The sequence below is a fragment of the Phlebotomus argentipes genome, unplaced genomic scaffold (assembly GCF_947086385.1).
Source record: "Phlebotomus argentipes unplaced genomic scaffold, Phlebotomus argentipes genome assembly scaffold_18, whole genome shotgun sequence".
NCBI classification, from domain to species: Eukaryota; Metazoa; Arthropoda; class Insecta; order Diptera; family Psychodidae; genus Phlebotomus; species Phlebotomus argentipes.
Window position 1 is genome coordinate 5,219,831 of NW_026776177.1, and position 15,174 is coordinate 5,235,004.

A 15,174-nucleotide genomic window follows, 5' to 3' on the forward strand; every position below is an offset into this window, starting at 1 on the left:
CAATTTCGCAGGGAGAGAGAAAGAAAGATTCTGTGAAGACCACTGAGTGATCAGTGAATTGGGTTCATAAGAAATGTTTTCTTGGATTCTCTGTTGCGGAAAATGTGGCCCTTTTTTGTGCCTCTCCAATGGTCGTTATTAAAGCTCTCTGAAATTGTTCAGACGAAGGAATTACCATTGAAATTAAGTGGAGATATTTTAATTTAAAGTCTCGTCACTCCTCTTGTTCTAATAACTCCTGACAAAGCCCCTCGAGAGTTTATGAGAGAGAGAAAGCAAATATATTTAGGTGTACCTCGACCTTCTCGAGGGGATTAAGGGATGAAGTGACTGAGCTTACGCGCTTCTTGTGCCCAATTAGTTGCTCTCGGACGGGGATTTTTCACTGTCCAAGTGAATCCCGAGCGGCTGTAAATCAGTGGTTGTGCGGGGATGAAAATGAAATTGAAGGTGGATGAAATGGATCAGTGGGGATGAGTGATAAATGGCGTCTGAAATTGCATAGGGGAAAGCGAATATGATAATTTGAATTATTGATAGAAATGTGAAAACTGTCATGGAGACAATTAATGCATTTTCTAATCTTCACAATGTATTTCTATTGAGCTTTCTGAAAGCTGTAATATCCCTTAACTAAAATACGTCATACTTGATCAAATGAGTGTCATAAATTTTCATTTTGTGCCGCAGTCAGAGAGCGTCAGGCATGACAAATTGCCTCCTCCTTTCCAAATGTAATGCCCAACTATTAGGCATATTTCACTGAGCCTTTGTGCGCTTTTCTTTGCAGAGTGTTCGCGGTCGGAAGGCACTCAAGTTCGGGGCGGTGATTTCACCACGTCCGCAGCCACCCACGTCCTCCATCAGCCCAGCACCGGCAGCCGTGCCCCAGCCGTCGCCAAACACCACCACCGCGTCCACGACCAACCAGCTCGTGGTCGTGTCCGGGAGTGCAGGAGGAGGCGTCGTGAATCCGCCCGTGGTGGCCCAGGCGCAGCACAATCAGCAGAACCAGCCGCAGCAGCAGGCCGTGTCGGCAGGAGGAACCACAGTACAAACCATGAAGGATCAACCGCAACAGCCCATGGTGAGTGTCTCCCGCACAATTCATATTCTCTGACCTCCGCCGTGACACGACGGGGAAATGCAATCAAAAACTTTGTGGACCACGAAGCCGGGCGAAATTCATAGTGAAAGGAGAGACCTCAATTGTTCTGCATAGCAGTTGGTGGATATATAAAAAGTGCCCTTTTTGAGCGCTCCAAGGGAGCAGCGACAGGATTGGAATAAAAATTGTGCACAAGAGAAAAAGCTCACAGGGATAATAGAGGCGAAGCTCCTCTTGGAAATGCGAGTGGCGTATATAAAAGTGGATAAAACTAATCGAAAAACTTTGCAAATATTGAGATTCAATTTAATTTCCGTCTCAGAGAGAGAGTTGGCAGAAAAGTTTTCGCAAAGCCGCCGCATCGTGGGAGGGTGGTTTTCATTAAAATCCATATACGGCGCGTCATTGTGCACAAGGGATGATGAAAGCTCACACGCATCGAGAGTGTAACATGAAAGGCGCCTTGTGAAAAGCTCCGTCTCTCGTGTCTCTTGCAAGTTGGCTCTTAATTGAAACCACTCAAGGGATTGCAGGCTCTTCTCGAGTGGCGCTGATGGCCAAATAGACACACACTCTGGTGGAGAGCCTGTGAGAAGTGCAGCGGGTTGAATTAGAAGGGGATCAAAGGGACACACATTCTGGCCAAGAGATCAGGGTGAGAAGCAGATTGCAGATGCGATCAGAGGCTAATTAAAGACGGTAACCGAGTTGGTGACTTGATCTGTTTAGGGATAATCTTATCAAGGCCGAAAGCTCTCTCTCACTGGGACGCGAGGGTGTCGCTGGAGGGTGAATTTTGGTCGTCCCGCATCGACACACTCGGCGGTGTAAATTGCTCTTTGGCCAGCGCCAAAACAGCTAAATTGGCAGTGGAGCTGCCTGGTAGTCTGTCTGGCGGTGTAAATTGAAATTAACCACGTGTCGGTGAGATTTTCATCCACCCACGGACGCCCTGTGACCCCCAGCGAAAACTCCATCCCCAAGGGTCGTCTCGCGCTCGCCTGCATCTTTTTGCGCAAAGCAATTGCGCACCTTCGATCTAGAATTACATACATTACATACATTTGGGGGGAGAGGCGGAGGAGCGCCTCGGCGAAAAAACTATGCTGCGAGTCGAGGGGTGGAGAGAGGGGTTGTTTTCAGCACAAGAGAAACTGGGGATTTCGGCCGGTTTTCGTCTCGCTGTTGGCGGAGTTCGAGAGGAGAGCAAATGTTGAGGGTGGGTTTTTCAATTAAGTTTCTTTTTTCTTTCACGGATGCACATTCCTTTAAAATGCTAATTAGTTTGGGTGTGAAAGAAGAAAAGGGCCGTTTTTGTGCTTTAAGAATTGCGCGCGAGTGTATTTGAGGGAGAACTTTAATGGGGAAGTGTTGCAAAAGAATTGCGCGTCCGTTTTGTATTGATTTTAGGGCCACTATTTTCCGACACTCTGCTTTCATCCTAGTTTTTTTTTCTCGGGCTGCGCTGCTACTCCCTTGGTGAGGGATGGAACTACCCCCCCCCCCCCAGAACTATGGGAGTTGTGCCGCCCGTATTGATGGGGTTGAATTGGGTAATAGATATTGAGTGGAGAGATGTGTGTTGGTGAGCTTGATTGAATTCTGTTGGTTTTTCTCCCGAGAATTTCTCGGGGAAATAGCGTGGAAATTTATTCAGCACAGAGATCCAGGCGAAGCTTATGACTGTGGCGTTTGCAGATGATGATGAAAATGAAATATTTGGTTATAATTTCCTATGTAAGCAGAAACTTTTTGAAATTGCCAATAGTCTGGAGGCAGCGATTGGGTACATATATATGAGGAGATTTCCAACCATCACAAGCTCTCTCTCTCTCTTTCGCCCCATTGTCGCAACTACAGCGAGGCGATATAGGAAGATATAGTCAATTTCGCCTTGAGGCAAAAGCGCTAGAAGCTGCTATGGAACTCCGCAGCCACCAGTACAAGACATTAAATATGCAAAATACACATTCGCCAGCACATTTTGTGTTTACACACTTACCATTCCTTGCCGATGGGCGGTGGGAGAGAGAGTCGAAGCTCTCTTGCAGTGGAGGAACTGAGAATGCGTCCAATTAAAATTTTATAATGGAATTATGGGTGGTGAAATCAAATTAAAACCACAGTCACTCTGGCGAAAGAGAGTGAAAAACCAAGGAATCTCTTTGAATTTGTGCTATTTACATCGTGAGCTTCGCGCCCCAGTAATTTTCTTCAAACTCTTGGGGAAGCTTTTTGGCCATTCGAAATCCACAAAAGCTTGCGGTGAGAAATTTAGATGTGAAATTTCCTGGCATCTTTCCACTCGCTGGCTACTTTTCACATCCTGAGTGCCAATCCAGTGGCGTAGCGGCTGAATATTGTTTCACTGCGAATTGTGCAAAATCCTGGCACGCCAGATGCTCCACTACGCCAATGTTATGGTCGAGATTTTCCTCGGCAAGGCCTGGGAATTTATGAAATAATGATGAAACGGGATGCACCATTTTCCCGCCAATATTTCCTCGGGAGAAAAGCCATCATAAATCAGACTAAGAGCTCCCCATTTCTTCTCGCGCGCCCCATTTGTGTGTGTGTGGCGTTTTTGTGGGGTGGAATTTATGAAAATCTGCGAGAAAAATGCACCGAATTTATGGCTCTAATGAAAATTAAGAAGTACTTTGGTGGCCAAAACTATACAAAGTTTGCTCGTATGTCGGAGGGGGGAAATTGGGTGATTTTTCTGAGCCACCTGGCGCCTCCACGAGAGAGAGTCTGAGGGTGAGCGGCATTAGTGCCGAGGGCGGCCAATGAAATATCACTCCCTTACTTTAAGGCAGTGGACAGGTGAAATAAATGGATATTAATGGGTCTGATATATATTTCCAAGCTCGTTTTTTTCCCCCACCCTCTTGTCCGTGGAATGTCGAGGCTCCTCGTTGGCAATTAGAGAGTGGAACACTGATGGCAGCAAATCAATGTGAATTCGCTTTTCCGTTTTTCCCCAATTTGTACTGTGATATTTTTGATCGAATTTCTCCATCATTAGACCATCATTTTTTGCGGTCTGTGTGAAGTTGAGACTTTGCAGAAAGACGACCAACAATGCACAATTACCTGAATGTCTCACAATTTCCAATTACAGAGACTATTGTCTCTGTAGAGCAGAAGATATTGGATATCTTCTCAGTGGCGCAATATTGGCATCTGGGAAAATTGAATAAATTGGAGGAATAAGAAAGTGTCTTCTGTTGCAGGCTCCGATGGCCTTCTACCCCACTTGGCAGGCGGATCCTTCGCAAGGTTGGCAGAATCAATTTATTCAGCAAATACCGCAAAACAGTCCGGCAATAACTCCGCTCAACACTATTGAATTCCAACCGCAGGTGAGGTTTTCTGGTCAAGGGGAGAATGTGTGGCAACATTTGAATTCAATCACTGTCTTGCAGAGCTACACATACCAGCCAAATGGCTATGTGCAGACTGGAATCGGCTTCGATCCCAGCTACGGTCGAACCTACGCCACTCCTGTGCAGAGATATGAGTTCCAGGCCAACCAGATTGCGCCGATTAATCAGGTGTCGCTGCAGAGTGTCAGCTTCGCGCCCAGCGTGACGTACGCTGGCCAGGTGTCTGCGGGCCCCAGTCCCGTGCTGCTGGCCAGTCCGCATCCCACCCAGAACACGGTGGCGAAGGATGTGTCGGGAAACGAACTGCCTGGATATCCGCGGGTGAACAGCGTGCCGCCGCGCTCACTCAACTGTAACGGGTATTCAGGCGACTTTAGCGGCAGCACGTCAGGAGCGCAGAGCAGCCAGGCTGGCCAGATGCACTTCAGCCAGCAAGGCAGCAGTTCCATGCACCCTCCGCAAGTGCCACAGTCCCCCAATCGCGGCGCCCAGATGCAGATGCCGCACAACAGTCCGTCTGGAGCGGTGCCGCAGTCGCCCAACCACCATCTGGGCTATTCCCAGCATCCGGGCATGAGTCCGGCCATGCAGCAGTCGCCCAATCAGTCAAATGGCAACTCCATGAGCACCATGTCGCCGCAGCACAGCGAGTGGGGCTGGAGCAGCCCGGCCAATCCGCCCGGCAGTGACATGTTCAACCAGTCGGATCGGGTGAATCTCAACACGAGGTTGAAAACGATGATCCTGAGCAAGGGCGACGCGAAGGAAGGCGGCCAGATGCCACAGGGCGGCAGCAGTGCTGGAGCCAACGGTGGCCAATCCTCACAGACCGGTCATTTTTTATCGTATAGCCACCATCTCCGGGACGGCGTTAGTTTAACTGACGACAACAGGTGTCCGCCAGCGGAGCCTGTCGGGGGTGGTGGCGAAACGGGCTGGAAGGCCCCCAAAGTGGAGGACTTCCAGCGACAGGATGCTCTATTGGCGGCCCCTTTCGGGCCGCACAGCGCTGAGAAGAGTTTAGGCGATCCTGCCGAGGATGCGCTGAAGATGCCAAAAGTGGCAAGCAGGAAGAAGGAGGAGAAAACACGAAAAGACTTCAACTACCCAAATTATGGCGATCTCAGCTACACGAACACCTTCTATCCGCCGTCATTTGACGGCACTCACGGGGCATTTCATCAGCCTGGAGCGAGTGCCAGGATCAAGGAGAAGCCGCCCAGTATTAAGCAAGAGCCCACGGAGACGCTGCAAAATCCAGCGGCTCAAGTGAAGCTGGAGGGATATGAGAGGAATTACCAGAACTTCATCAAGTACGCTGACTATTGTGACCAGAAGCAGCCGGTCCAGGAGTTTCCTAGCTACACTCAACCGTACTACTCTTCAGATCCTCTCTTTCCCACGCCAACCTATCCCAACTACCCAACCTACACGCCGCAGAACACCACGGATTTCTCCGTGGCGGGCTTTTCGGGACCTCCCGGCGAGTCCGCGAAGAGTGAATTGCCGTGTCAGACGAACTTTGAGAAGGAGATTCCAGCTCACACATACCACATTCCGACCAGAACACATCTCGATGCGCATCCGCATTGCAGTCCTGAGAATGTGGACATGAAGAAGTTGGCTGGATATCCGTTTCTGGGCGAAGGAGGACCAGCCGCCATCAAGGATCCGTCGGGATTCTCGTGTTGTCGCAAAGGCAGCACAGCTGTTCCCACATCTGAACACTTGAAGGATGGCTCGTGTGTGGGTCTGCAGACGAAGGATGAGGTGTGTTTTCTGCTGTGAAATTATCGCCAAGGCGGTGTTAATGTAATGTGGTTTTTGTGATCACTTCCAGATCATCCTGGAGGGCGAGGAGAAGGAGGAAGAAGCGCCTCCGGTGGTGAAGGAGGAGGAACCTCCGCCACCAGTGGATCGGACGGAGAAGAACACGAAGCCCGAAGTGCCTGACTGTGACTGTTTCCCATCGGACAAGACTCCTCCGGAGCCTGGCAGCTACTATACTCATCTGGGAGCGGCGGCCACACTGTCGGACCTCCGCAGCGACATGGAGGCGAGAATTGGTGTGTCCGGAAGGCAGCTGAGAATTGAGAAGATCATCTACACGGGCAAAGAGGGGAAGACGAGTCAGGGCTGTCCACTGGCCAAGTGGATCATCCGACGAGCTGATCCCGAGGAGAAGATCTTGTGTGTGGTTAAGAGGCGACAGGGGCATCGGTAAGCTGGTCAGGTTATTTTTCATTTTATACACACTTTAACACCTTTTTCTTATCCAAAAAGAACACAAACAGACTGTCTTGAGAAATTCCTCACAATCTTTCACCACACTTCTTGCCACTTACTTTTGCAACAACCCCAGGTTTTATGTGTAAAAGCACATGACTGGAAAATTCCCATGAGCGAGTGTGACTAATTTGGTATAACAGTGAGGTGATTTATTTCTGCACAGGTGCCAGGCGTCCTTTATTGTGGTGTGCATCGTAGCGTGGGACGGGATTCCCACCCATGAGGCTGACAGTGTGTACAAAATGTTGATTCATAAGCTCAATAAATTCGGATTACCCACAACGAGGCGCTGCGCCACAAATGAGAATCGAACATGTGCTTGTCAAGGTGAGGGATTTAAGTCTTCTACTGTGTGTGAAAAATCATCCCTTTTTTCCGCTGCGAATCCCAACTGCGCACGGATAATCCCATTAGAAAGATAAACAGACTTCAAGCCTTTTTTCCCTGCTTGTGTTTGCCAACACTTAACGATTTTTCTTCTCTATCTCTCTCTTGATTCAGGACTGGACCCGGAGACTTGCGGGGCGTCTTACAGCTTTGGGTGCTCCTGGTCGATGTACTACAACGGCTGCAAGTATGCCAGATCGAAGACGGTGCGCAAGTTCAGGCTGTCTGTGAAGACGGAAGAGGCGGAGATTGAGGAGCGAATGAACATTCTGGCCACAATGCTTGGGCCGCTGTACGTGATGACCACGCCGAAGGCCTTCGAGAATCAGTGCAAGTATGAGCGCGAGGCGCCGGACTGTCGACTGGGATTGAAGCAGGGAAAGCCCTTCTCCGGCGTCACGGCGTGCATGGACTTCTGCGCGCATGCGCATCGGGATCTGCACAACATGCAGGACGGATGCACTGTCCAGGTGGCTCTGCTGAAGCAACGACCGCCCGGCGTTCCGCCATCCTCTGCCGATGATGAGCAGCTTCATGTGCTTCCGCTGTACGTGATGGACACGACGGATGAGTTTGGCAGTGCCGATGGACAGAAGGACAAGAACAAGAGTGGTGCAGTTCAGGTCCTCGAGAAGTGAGTCCTTGGACAATCTCAAGAGCCATTTGAATAGTGTGGATTAACTTTGATTTCTTTATTCAACAGATTTCCCTGTGAAGTTCGCATCCGATCGACTCCGCTGCAGCCTTGTCGGCGGCACGGAAAGAAGCGGAATGGCAAGGATGTGGGTCCAGAGGAGGTGCCAGATCCACCGCCGCCGCCGGTCAATCAGGGGCCGACGAAGAAGGAGAGTGGCAAAGTGACCAAAGGCAAGGGCGCCGGCGAGAAGGGAAACAGTGGGAAGAATGCTCAGCCACCGGCTTCGTGTCAGTCGCCGAGATCTTCAACGCCTGGCAATGTGGGTGTGTCGACGCCACAGAGCGGAAGCAGTGCCTTCTCGGCTCCCGTGAATTCCATGATGAACTCCAACAGCAGTCTCCTGAACATGGCCTCAATGATAGACAACTTCACCGACGCCCAGCTGCAGAGTAATCAGATATCCAGCACAGTCCTGGACTCGCCCTACTCCTATGACTACAACACAGGATCCTACATAGACTCGCGCAACTACTACGGCCAGTGGCCGGAGTATGGCGGCTACAGCGACAGGAGTGAGCAAGTGAAGAGCAGAGGCAGTGAGGAGAATCCCGACTCGACAACACTGCCCAGTTCAGGATCGTCCGCCTTCAGTCCCAGCGTTCCGGCGGAGCCAAAGGCGCCCACGTGCGCCATGGAGGAGTACAAGGAGACGGGATTCGTGAAGCCCAAAGCCCCGGACTATCCGCCATCGTATGGATATCCTCATCCCAACACTTACTCCATGTATCCGCCCTACTCGCCCTACGATCACTACCAGAACATTGACTACTACGGCAACGAGAAGTTGCGGTACAACTTCGGATACCCGCAGGTATGCTCAATGAGTCTAGAGATGAGCCAGAGCGTGTGCTGATCAGTGTCCTTTCCTTCACAGACTCCTTACCATCACTACAACATGTACCCCAACCCAGCGCCGCCTCCGCCCCCGGCAGCGCCTCCATCGGCCCCCAATTGGTGCATGTATCCGCCGCAGACGTCATCGCTGGCGCCGCCGCCGATGATGATGCCGCCCAAGGCGGAGATCGTGCCCAAGCCGGAACCTATTGGTGAAGTGGCGGAAATCAACGACAACTTGGAGTGCTTCCAGGACTCCCAGATGGGCGGCGTGGCCATCGCGCTGGGCCACGGAAGTGTGCTGTTCGAGTGTGCCAAGCACGAGATGCACGCCACGACGGCACTGCGGCGTCCCAATCGGCTCAATCCCACCCGAATCACGCTCATCTTCTACCAGCATCGCAACCTGAACAGGCCCAAGCACGGCACGGAAGAGTGGGAGGAGAAGATGCGTCAGAAGAAGCAGAATGCGGCCGAGGAGGCGCGCGGCGGCGCTGCGCCAGAGGGCGGCGTGGGTGGTGTGGTGAAGCAGGAGCCCAGGGAGCATCAGGGCAAAGGTGAGCAGCCCGAGGAGGCGAAGGGAGGACGCAAGGGCTCCAAGTCCAAGATGGCCATGCGCGCACCCACGCTCACGACCACGTCGTGGACCACGCAATTCCCCATGCATCCGTGCGTGGTCACGGGGCCGTACCAGGAGCCCGGCGCGCCCAGTCCCGTGGCCGGCGCGGCGGCCACCACTTGATCAATCGAGAACTTCGAGAAGCTGATTGAGGCTTTCTGAACGCGACGCGATGTGGACACAATCGATGCCTGAAGTACAAAAGGAACAAATCTTGTTAACATACTTTCTTTCGACACTCCGATATCTTGCCATGCAGACACTCTGCATCCTTTTTCTTCCTGCTTTACGACGATCCAGGATCTCAAGCATCTCTTCTGAAAAAAAAAAAAAATTTTGCGCTCTTGTACAAAGTAGAGAAAAACTTCGAGTAGCGCGCGCGCTTTTTTGTCTTTTCAATTTTTTTGTGTACTTTAAGGATGATTTCATTTTAATAAAAAGAAAAAAAAGCTCCATCTTGCCGTCAAGCGAAGTTCTGGAGTCAATTTTTGCATTTCTTAAGAACATCAGTTTGTTAAATATCATTTTTTCTCTTCGCAGCATCAATTTTATGTGTGGAAAGTTTTCAAAACTGTCCAATGGATTGAAAATTTTAGTTATTCAAAAAACATTCTGCAAACTTATGAAAATTCTAGTCCAAATGCTTGATAGTTTTCTTACAAATGAATGATTCTTACAAATTAAATTTGCAAAATTGATTTACAAAAAAAGCCAGCAAAAACACTTCAGAACTCTCGCTTGAATGGCATTATTAAGAAAGTTTTGTCGTTAGAGATTAAAGTCTCTAATTAAAAAAAAATTCTTTAGTGAGTAAAATATGATAATTTTAGTTCGGATTAGCGAAAATGGTGTAAGAGTTAATTTTTTAGTGTGAGAGGAAGTTAGAATGCAAAGAAGCCAAAAATTTACATCAATCTTAAACTATCGAACTTATTGGCCATATAATCCATGTTTTGTGTGTTGTTTTTTTTTATTTGTCTTAAAGTAAGGAAAAGATCATTATTAATTTTATTAATTGTGTACACAATAATTTTGATTTAATAATTCTCAAATTTTTTTTGTATTAAGTCTATCTTTGATCCTCTTTTTAGCGCTATTTATTCATTTTTTTTTGTAATACGTTTCGATGTGACAAATTTATTTATATATATATATTAAATGAAATTGAAATTAAATGTTTTTTATAAAGCAATTTCTCAATGCCATACTGTAGAAATTTAAACAAAAAAAATGTAGGTGAAAAACTAATTGTGAAGAAAGGAATCGATTAGATCAAAAAACTAAAAGTAAACAAATATGAGAAATACTCAAATGAAAATCAACCCAGAGAAAATTTACAAGAATAGAAAACTATTCTTAATCCAGTCAAATTCTAAAATTCTCCCCAACAGAAGTGAAAGAAGAAAATTAACACGTCTGCTTTCTTTGGACTGTGAACAAAATAGCTGATCATTTATGCATGAGTAAAAGCGACAATTAAAGAACTTTAAGAGAAAAACAAATAGAGACTGTTAAAAATTTGGGATGGAAAATTCAAAGTGTGTGAGAGAGAGAGAAAAGCGTAAGAATCCAAAAAGAAAAGAAGCCGAAAAGGAGAAGCATTGGAAAATTGTGGGAAAGAGAGAAGAATATTTTGTGAATGAAAAAACTTAATAAAAGTATTTGAAGTAAACTATTAATATGTAATAAATTTTAAGATGTAATAAACTTCTATCAATGATTATGAAGAAATGAATAGTGAAGTGGAGGGGAAACAAAATGAAATACAGTAATGATTTTTATTGATAATTAAATATATATATATATATATATATATAAAGAGGATAACGTGAAATATAGTGCTAGAATTTAAATATTAGAAATATATATTTCTGATGAGAGAAAAACTTAGGATATTTAATAAAAAGGAGTAAATAAAAAGAGAAAAAAAAACATGAGAATGAGTAAAGAAAGTAATAATGAATGAGGAAAATAGTGTTTGAAGATATTTAAAAGAAAAAAAGAAGTAATATTATTGAAGGAAAAAAAATAGCATTACCATGAATATGAAGAGATGAGAAAAGACATGAAATTTATCCATTCCGAGTGTATTTCATTTTATTTTCTTATAGAAATTATTAATACTATGACTTTTCCCTTTGACTTTTGCGTAACTCCTCTAAAAAAAAATAAAGAAAATAAACACAAGAATAATATGAAAAATGAAGGCAATCAACAAGAAAATATTAGGAGTTATTAGAAAGACGATGAAACATAGAGAAAAAAAGAGAATAAAATAAGTGCAAGTGATAGAAATAAAATCATATCCTTTTTGAGAACGAAAGCAAATTTAATAGTGAGAGAAGTGGAAGAAGAAGAAAAATCATCCTTTCCCATTTTCATTCATTCACCCTTCATTCATCCGATCATTTTATATTTTGTATAAATGAAAGACTATCGACATTGATGGCATTAAAATGAAAAAAAGCGACGGCATCCCAGTGACTAAGTATATTAAATTTAATAATTTATTATTAATCATAGAGAGTATTATCGTAATGTCTTTTTACCTTTGTAAATAAATCTTTTTTAACTTATTTAATCGACAAGAAAATGTCCTTCGCATTATTTTTACTCTTCCAAGAACAAGAAAAAAACAAGAAAAATTATTGACTTACCATCAAAGAGATTTAAGAATTTAAAAAGAGAAATGAAATTATATTATTGCCGAAGAAGCAGTCTTTTTTTTAGGAATAAAAGAAGGAGATAAATGAGAAGAAATTGATGAGATAATGAGAGAAATAGCAATAAAAGAAGAATCATCATATTTTTATACATCACATCATTCTTCATCTGCACCCAATTTGTAGTAATTTTAATAAGTTTACCATTTTTTCTGTGTATTATTGAGGAAAAAAAAGAAAACATAGAGGATAAGTTCAGAAAGAAGAAAACTGTGTAGTTCTCAGTTGGAAAACCGCATTTGCAGACAATTATTTTATAAAAATAAATTTAATATTTGAGAAACCGACTTTTTTCCCCCTTGAGAAACCACAAGAAAACACATTCTAGTTAATTACTAAAACAGTGGATTTTATTACATATAATCTTGGCAAAATAAATCCTTTGAAAAGAACAACACAGAGCGGGGAATAATCTGTGAGGGGCGAAGGGATTCCGGGCGCTCACCCGGAAGCATTGTTGAGACTAGAGCACCTCGTTGTGAAGTATTGAAGCGCCTTCAGGGCATCACTTGGATGAATTGTGGGCGGCTGAGGAGCCAAAGTCGCAGGAAATTGTGGGAATACTCTGTCCCTGCTTCGTGAATCCCTTGTAATCCGGCGCGATTGGCTTCAGCGGCGACGGCAGGAGGATTTCATTTGGCGAATTCCCACCATCAATGATGCTTCGCTGCATTTCGCTGGAAGCGCATTGTTCTGAGAGTTTCAAGTCTTTGGGTGGCGGCATTTCGTCCACCTCTCTGGCCAGAAGTGGATCGAACTCCTCCAGATCCGACCTGGAGACCGGCAGAGAGCATCTCACGTCCACAGCCGCGTCCTCAGCCACACTATTCTCAGCACTGTTGTCGGAAAAGTCGAAATCATAGTTGATATTCGTGAGTCCGTGGCTGAAGTCAATGGGCACGAAGTCATCGGGCGTCGCCAGGCCGTCCAGGGAGTTCACATCGAAGGATGAGTAGCCGAAGATGGGCGATGCCGAGAGAAGATCTGTGGAATTGCTGGCACTTATGGTTCCCAACATTCCCTCATCTTTGGTCGTCGTCGTCGTCGTCGTCGTCGTCTCGAGAGTGTCTGTGAGATTTCTGGCCAGTGTTTCCAATTCTGGCTGCTCAGCCTTGTCCAGAATCTCTTCCACACTGGCCAAAGGAATCCCCGACACTGTCTCCACTTTCAACTTTGGCGCCTGAGCGTCCTCCAGCTTCAGCGCTGACACAAGATTCGCCTGAAAGTGACCTCCAGACGCATAATCCACAGGATTCGGAACACTCTTGCGATTCTCACACAAATTCTGTCGCGAATGGATGGGCTTCAGCACGAGAGGAGTTCGACTTATCACTTCAGACACCTTCCGTGAGATCTCATTCTGCAAAGATAAAGCGAAAATCAGTAAAGAAATCCAATTTTGAGCACAAAATCCACACCTTGAAGTCATCCATGTCCCTGTTCATGGCCTCAATGCCATCCTGAAGGTCCTCGTTCCTCTTCCTGAGGTCCGCCATGATCTTCATATTGTCCGAGATGAGATTGAGACTTTCACAGGCCAGCAAGGCGCTCTCCCACGCCGAATTGCACATCTTCTCGCCCGACATCAACTCCCGGAACTCATCGTCCGCCATCGACAGCGACTCCGCCGTGAGATTCTCAATAAACGAGATGGCACAGCAGAGATTTGTGAAGTAATATCCCCCTTCGCCGCTCATCAGGCGACTCGCGTTGCTAAATCGCGTGATGTAGTTGATATTACTGTGCAGACGCGCCGGATTGGCTTTTAGCACCACGAAAATCAGCGCCGGCAGGAATTCATCGGCACTGGCGGGGCCCCCATTGCCCGTGTGCTTCAGCAGATTGAAGATGTTGCGACAGCAGCGCACGATGCACTCCAACTTCTCCTGTGGCGACTGGAAGCTGTCCATCGCCACGAGTTCCGTGATTGCACTGTAGACGAGATCTCTCACCTCTGCGTTCACTTCGTCAATGGTGCAGAGGAGGTGCTTCGCATTGATCCAGCTTAGCTGGCGGATGCGTGACTGAATGGCGGAGTCCTTTTCCTCATCGTTGGTGAACGGAGGCGAGAAGAGAATCCTGAAAAGGGAGAGAAACAATCAATGCCTTGTCGTCGGCTTTTTGGACTTTTCTCTTCTCTCAAACTCACTTGTGATTCCTCGTCATGACGCACTTCTCGAAGAAATCCAGCATCTCCTCCTTCTGCTCAGGCGTCGTGCCCTCAAAGGGTGATCCCTCGATGGCCATGTAGTCAGACATCTTAATGTAGCTGGTCTGGACGCTGTCGCTGATCTTCTCCACATTGTAGCTAGTGTACTTCTTGTGGATCAGCTGATCGAACATCTGGATCAAGTACTTCAGCTCCTTCTTCGTCTCATCCGCCAGCTTGAGCTGCTTCAGCGCCTCCGCGTACTCCAACTCCGCCTTGTCCAGCGGATGAACCTTCGCGTGTTGCCTCTTCTCCGCGCTCTCCTTTGCATTGGGTGACTTCTTGAACACTTCCAAGATGTTCCGCTTCTTCAGCTTATCATGCGCGGGCGGATGTGACGACGGCACGGGTGCTGGTTGACGCGACAAGTGAGGATGTCTATTGACCTCTGACGCACTCCGGATGCCCGGAAAGTGATGTTTTGCTGTGAAAATACAACAAAATCCCCTGAAATCTCTGCTCTCGCGAAGAGTTCACGACTTTCTACCTTTGCTGGGTCCCTTGGAATTCCTATCTCGATAGCACTTTGAGCACAATCCATCCCATTGGGCATTTCCTGGGCGGGAGAGAGAGAAAGAGAAAATCGCAGGGAAACTCTCAATGTCAGGGAAAGTTTCTTCTTCGTCTGACTCACCATAAAATCCACACCCATTTCGGCACTCCAAATCACTCTTATCTATCCGGAGAGTTGGTGTCTTCATCAGATACATCCTTGCAGATCACCTGGATTCTCCTTTTTGGTCTTTAGCACGCAAAATCTCACAGAAACATCACATAAAAAGCAGCACACAGTATTATTATTTTCCAAATTTGACGGCACGACTGACTGCGGCGCCACATAGCGGAAATAATCAGGAGTATTGAGTGAGTGTAATTTACGTAATTTATTAATTTTCAAGCAATAAAGACGCAAAAGAAT

At 46.6% G+C, this 15,174-nt stretch overlaps 2 protein-coding genes across 4 annotated transcripts in view; one reads left to right on the forward strand and one right to left on the reverse strand.

The window, feature by feature from the left end:
- LOC132260271 (methylcytosine dioxygenase TET) overlaps nt 1-11,136 on the forward strand; it is a 51,609-nt gene extending 40,473 nt beyond the window's left edge. For all 3 annotated transcript variants that reach the window (XM_059758286.1, XM_059758285.1, XM_059758287.1), the window contains 8 exons: nt 791-1,087; nt 4,345-4,473; nt 4,537-6,267; nt 6,338-6,717; nt 6,950-7,113; nt 7,288-7,807; nt 7,877-8,681; nt 8,745-11,136. In XM_059758286.1, the coding sequence (XP_059614269.1) occupies nt 791-1,087; nt 4,345-4,473; nt 4,537-6,267; nt 6,338-6,717; nt 6,950-7,113; nt 7,288-7,807; nt 7,877-8,681; nt 8,745-9,446 (4,728 nt within the window). In that variant the 3' untranslated portion in view covers nt 9,447-11,136. The remainder of the gene's footprint in view (nt 1-790; nt 1,088-4,344; nt 4,474-4,536; nt 6,268-6,337; nt 6,718-6,949; nt 7,114-7,287; nt 7,808-7,876; nt 8,682-8,744) is intronic.
- Nucleotides 11,137-12,380: 1,244 nt separating this feature from the next.
- LOC132260273 (rab5 GDP/GTP exchange factor) lies at nt 12,381-15,082 on the reverse strand. The gene is made up of 5 exons (XM_059758288.1): nt 14,890-15,082; nt 14,743-14,811; nt 14,196-14,679; nt 13,465-14,125; nt 12,381-13,406 (listed from the first exon to the last, which is right to left on the reverse strand). Exons 1-5 carry the CDS (start codon nt 14,963-14,965, stop codon nt 12,552-12,554), a joined length of 2,145 nt encoding a protein of 714 aa, XP_059614271.1. The 5' UTR covers nt 14,966-15,082; the 3' UTR covers nt 12,381-12,551.
- Between the last annotated feature and the right edge of the window lie 92 nt (nt 15,083-15,174).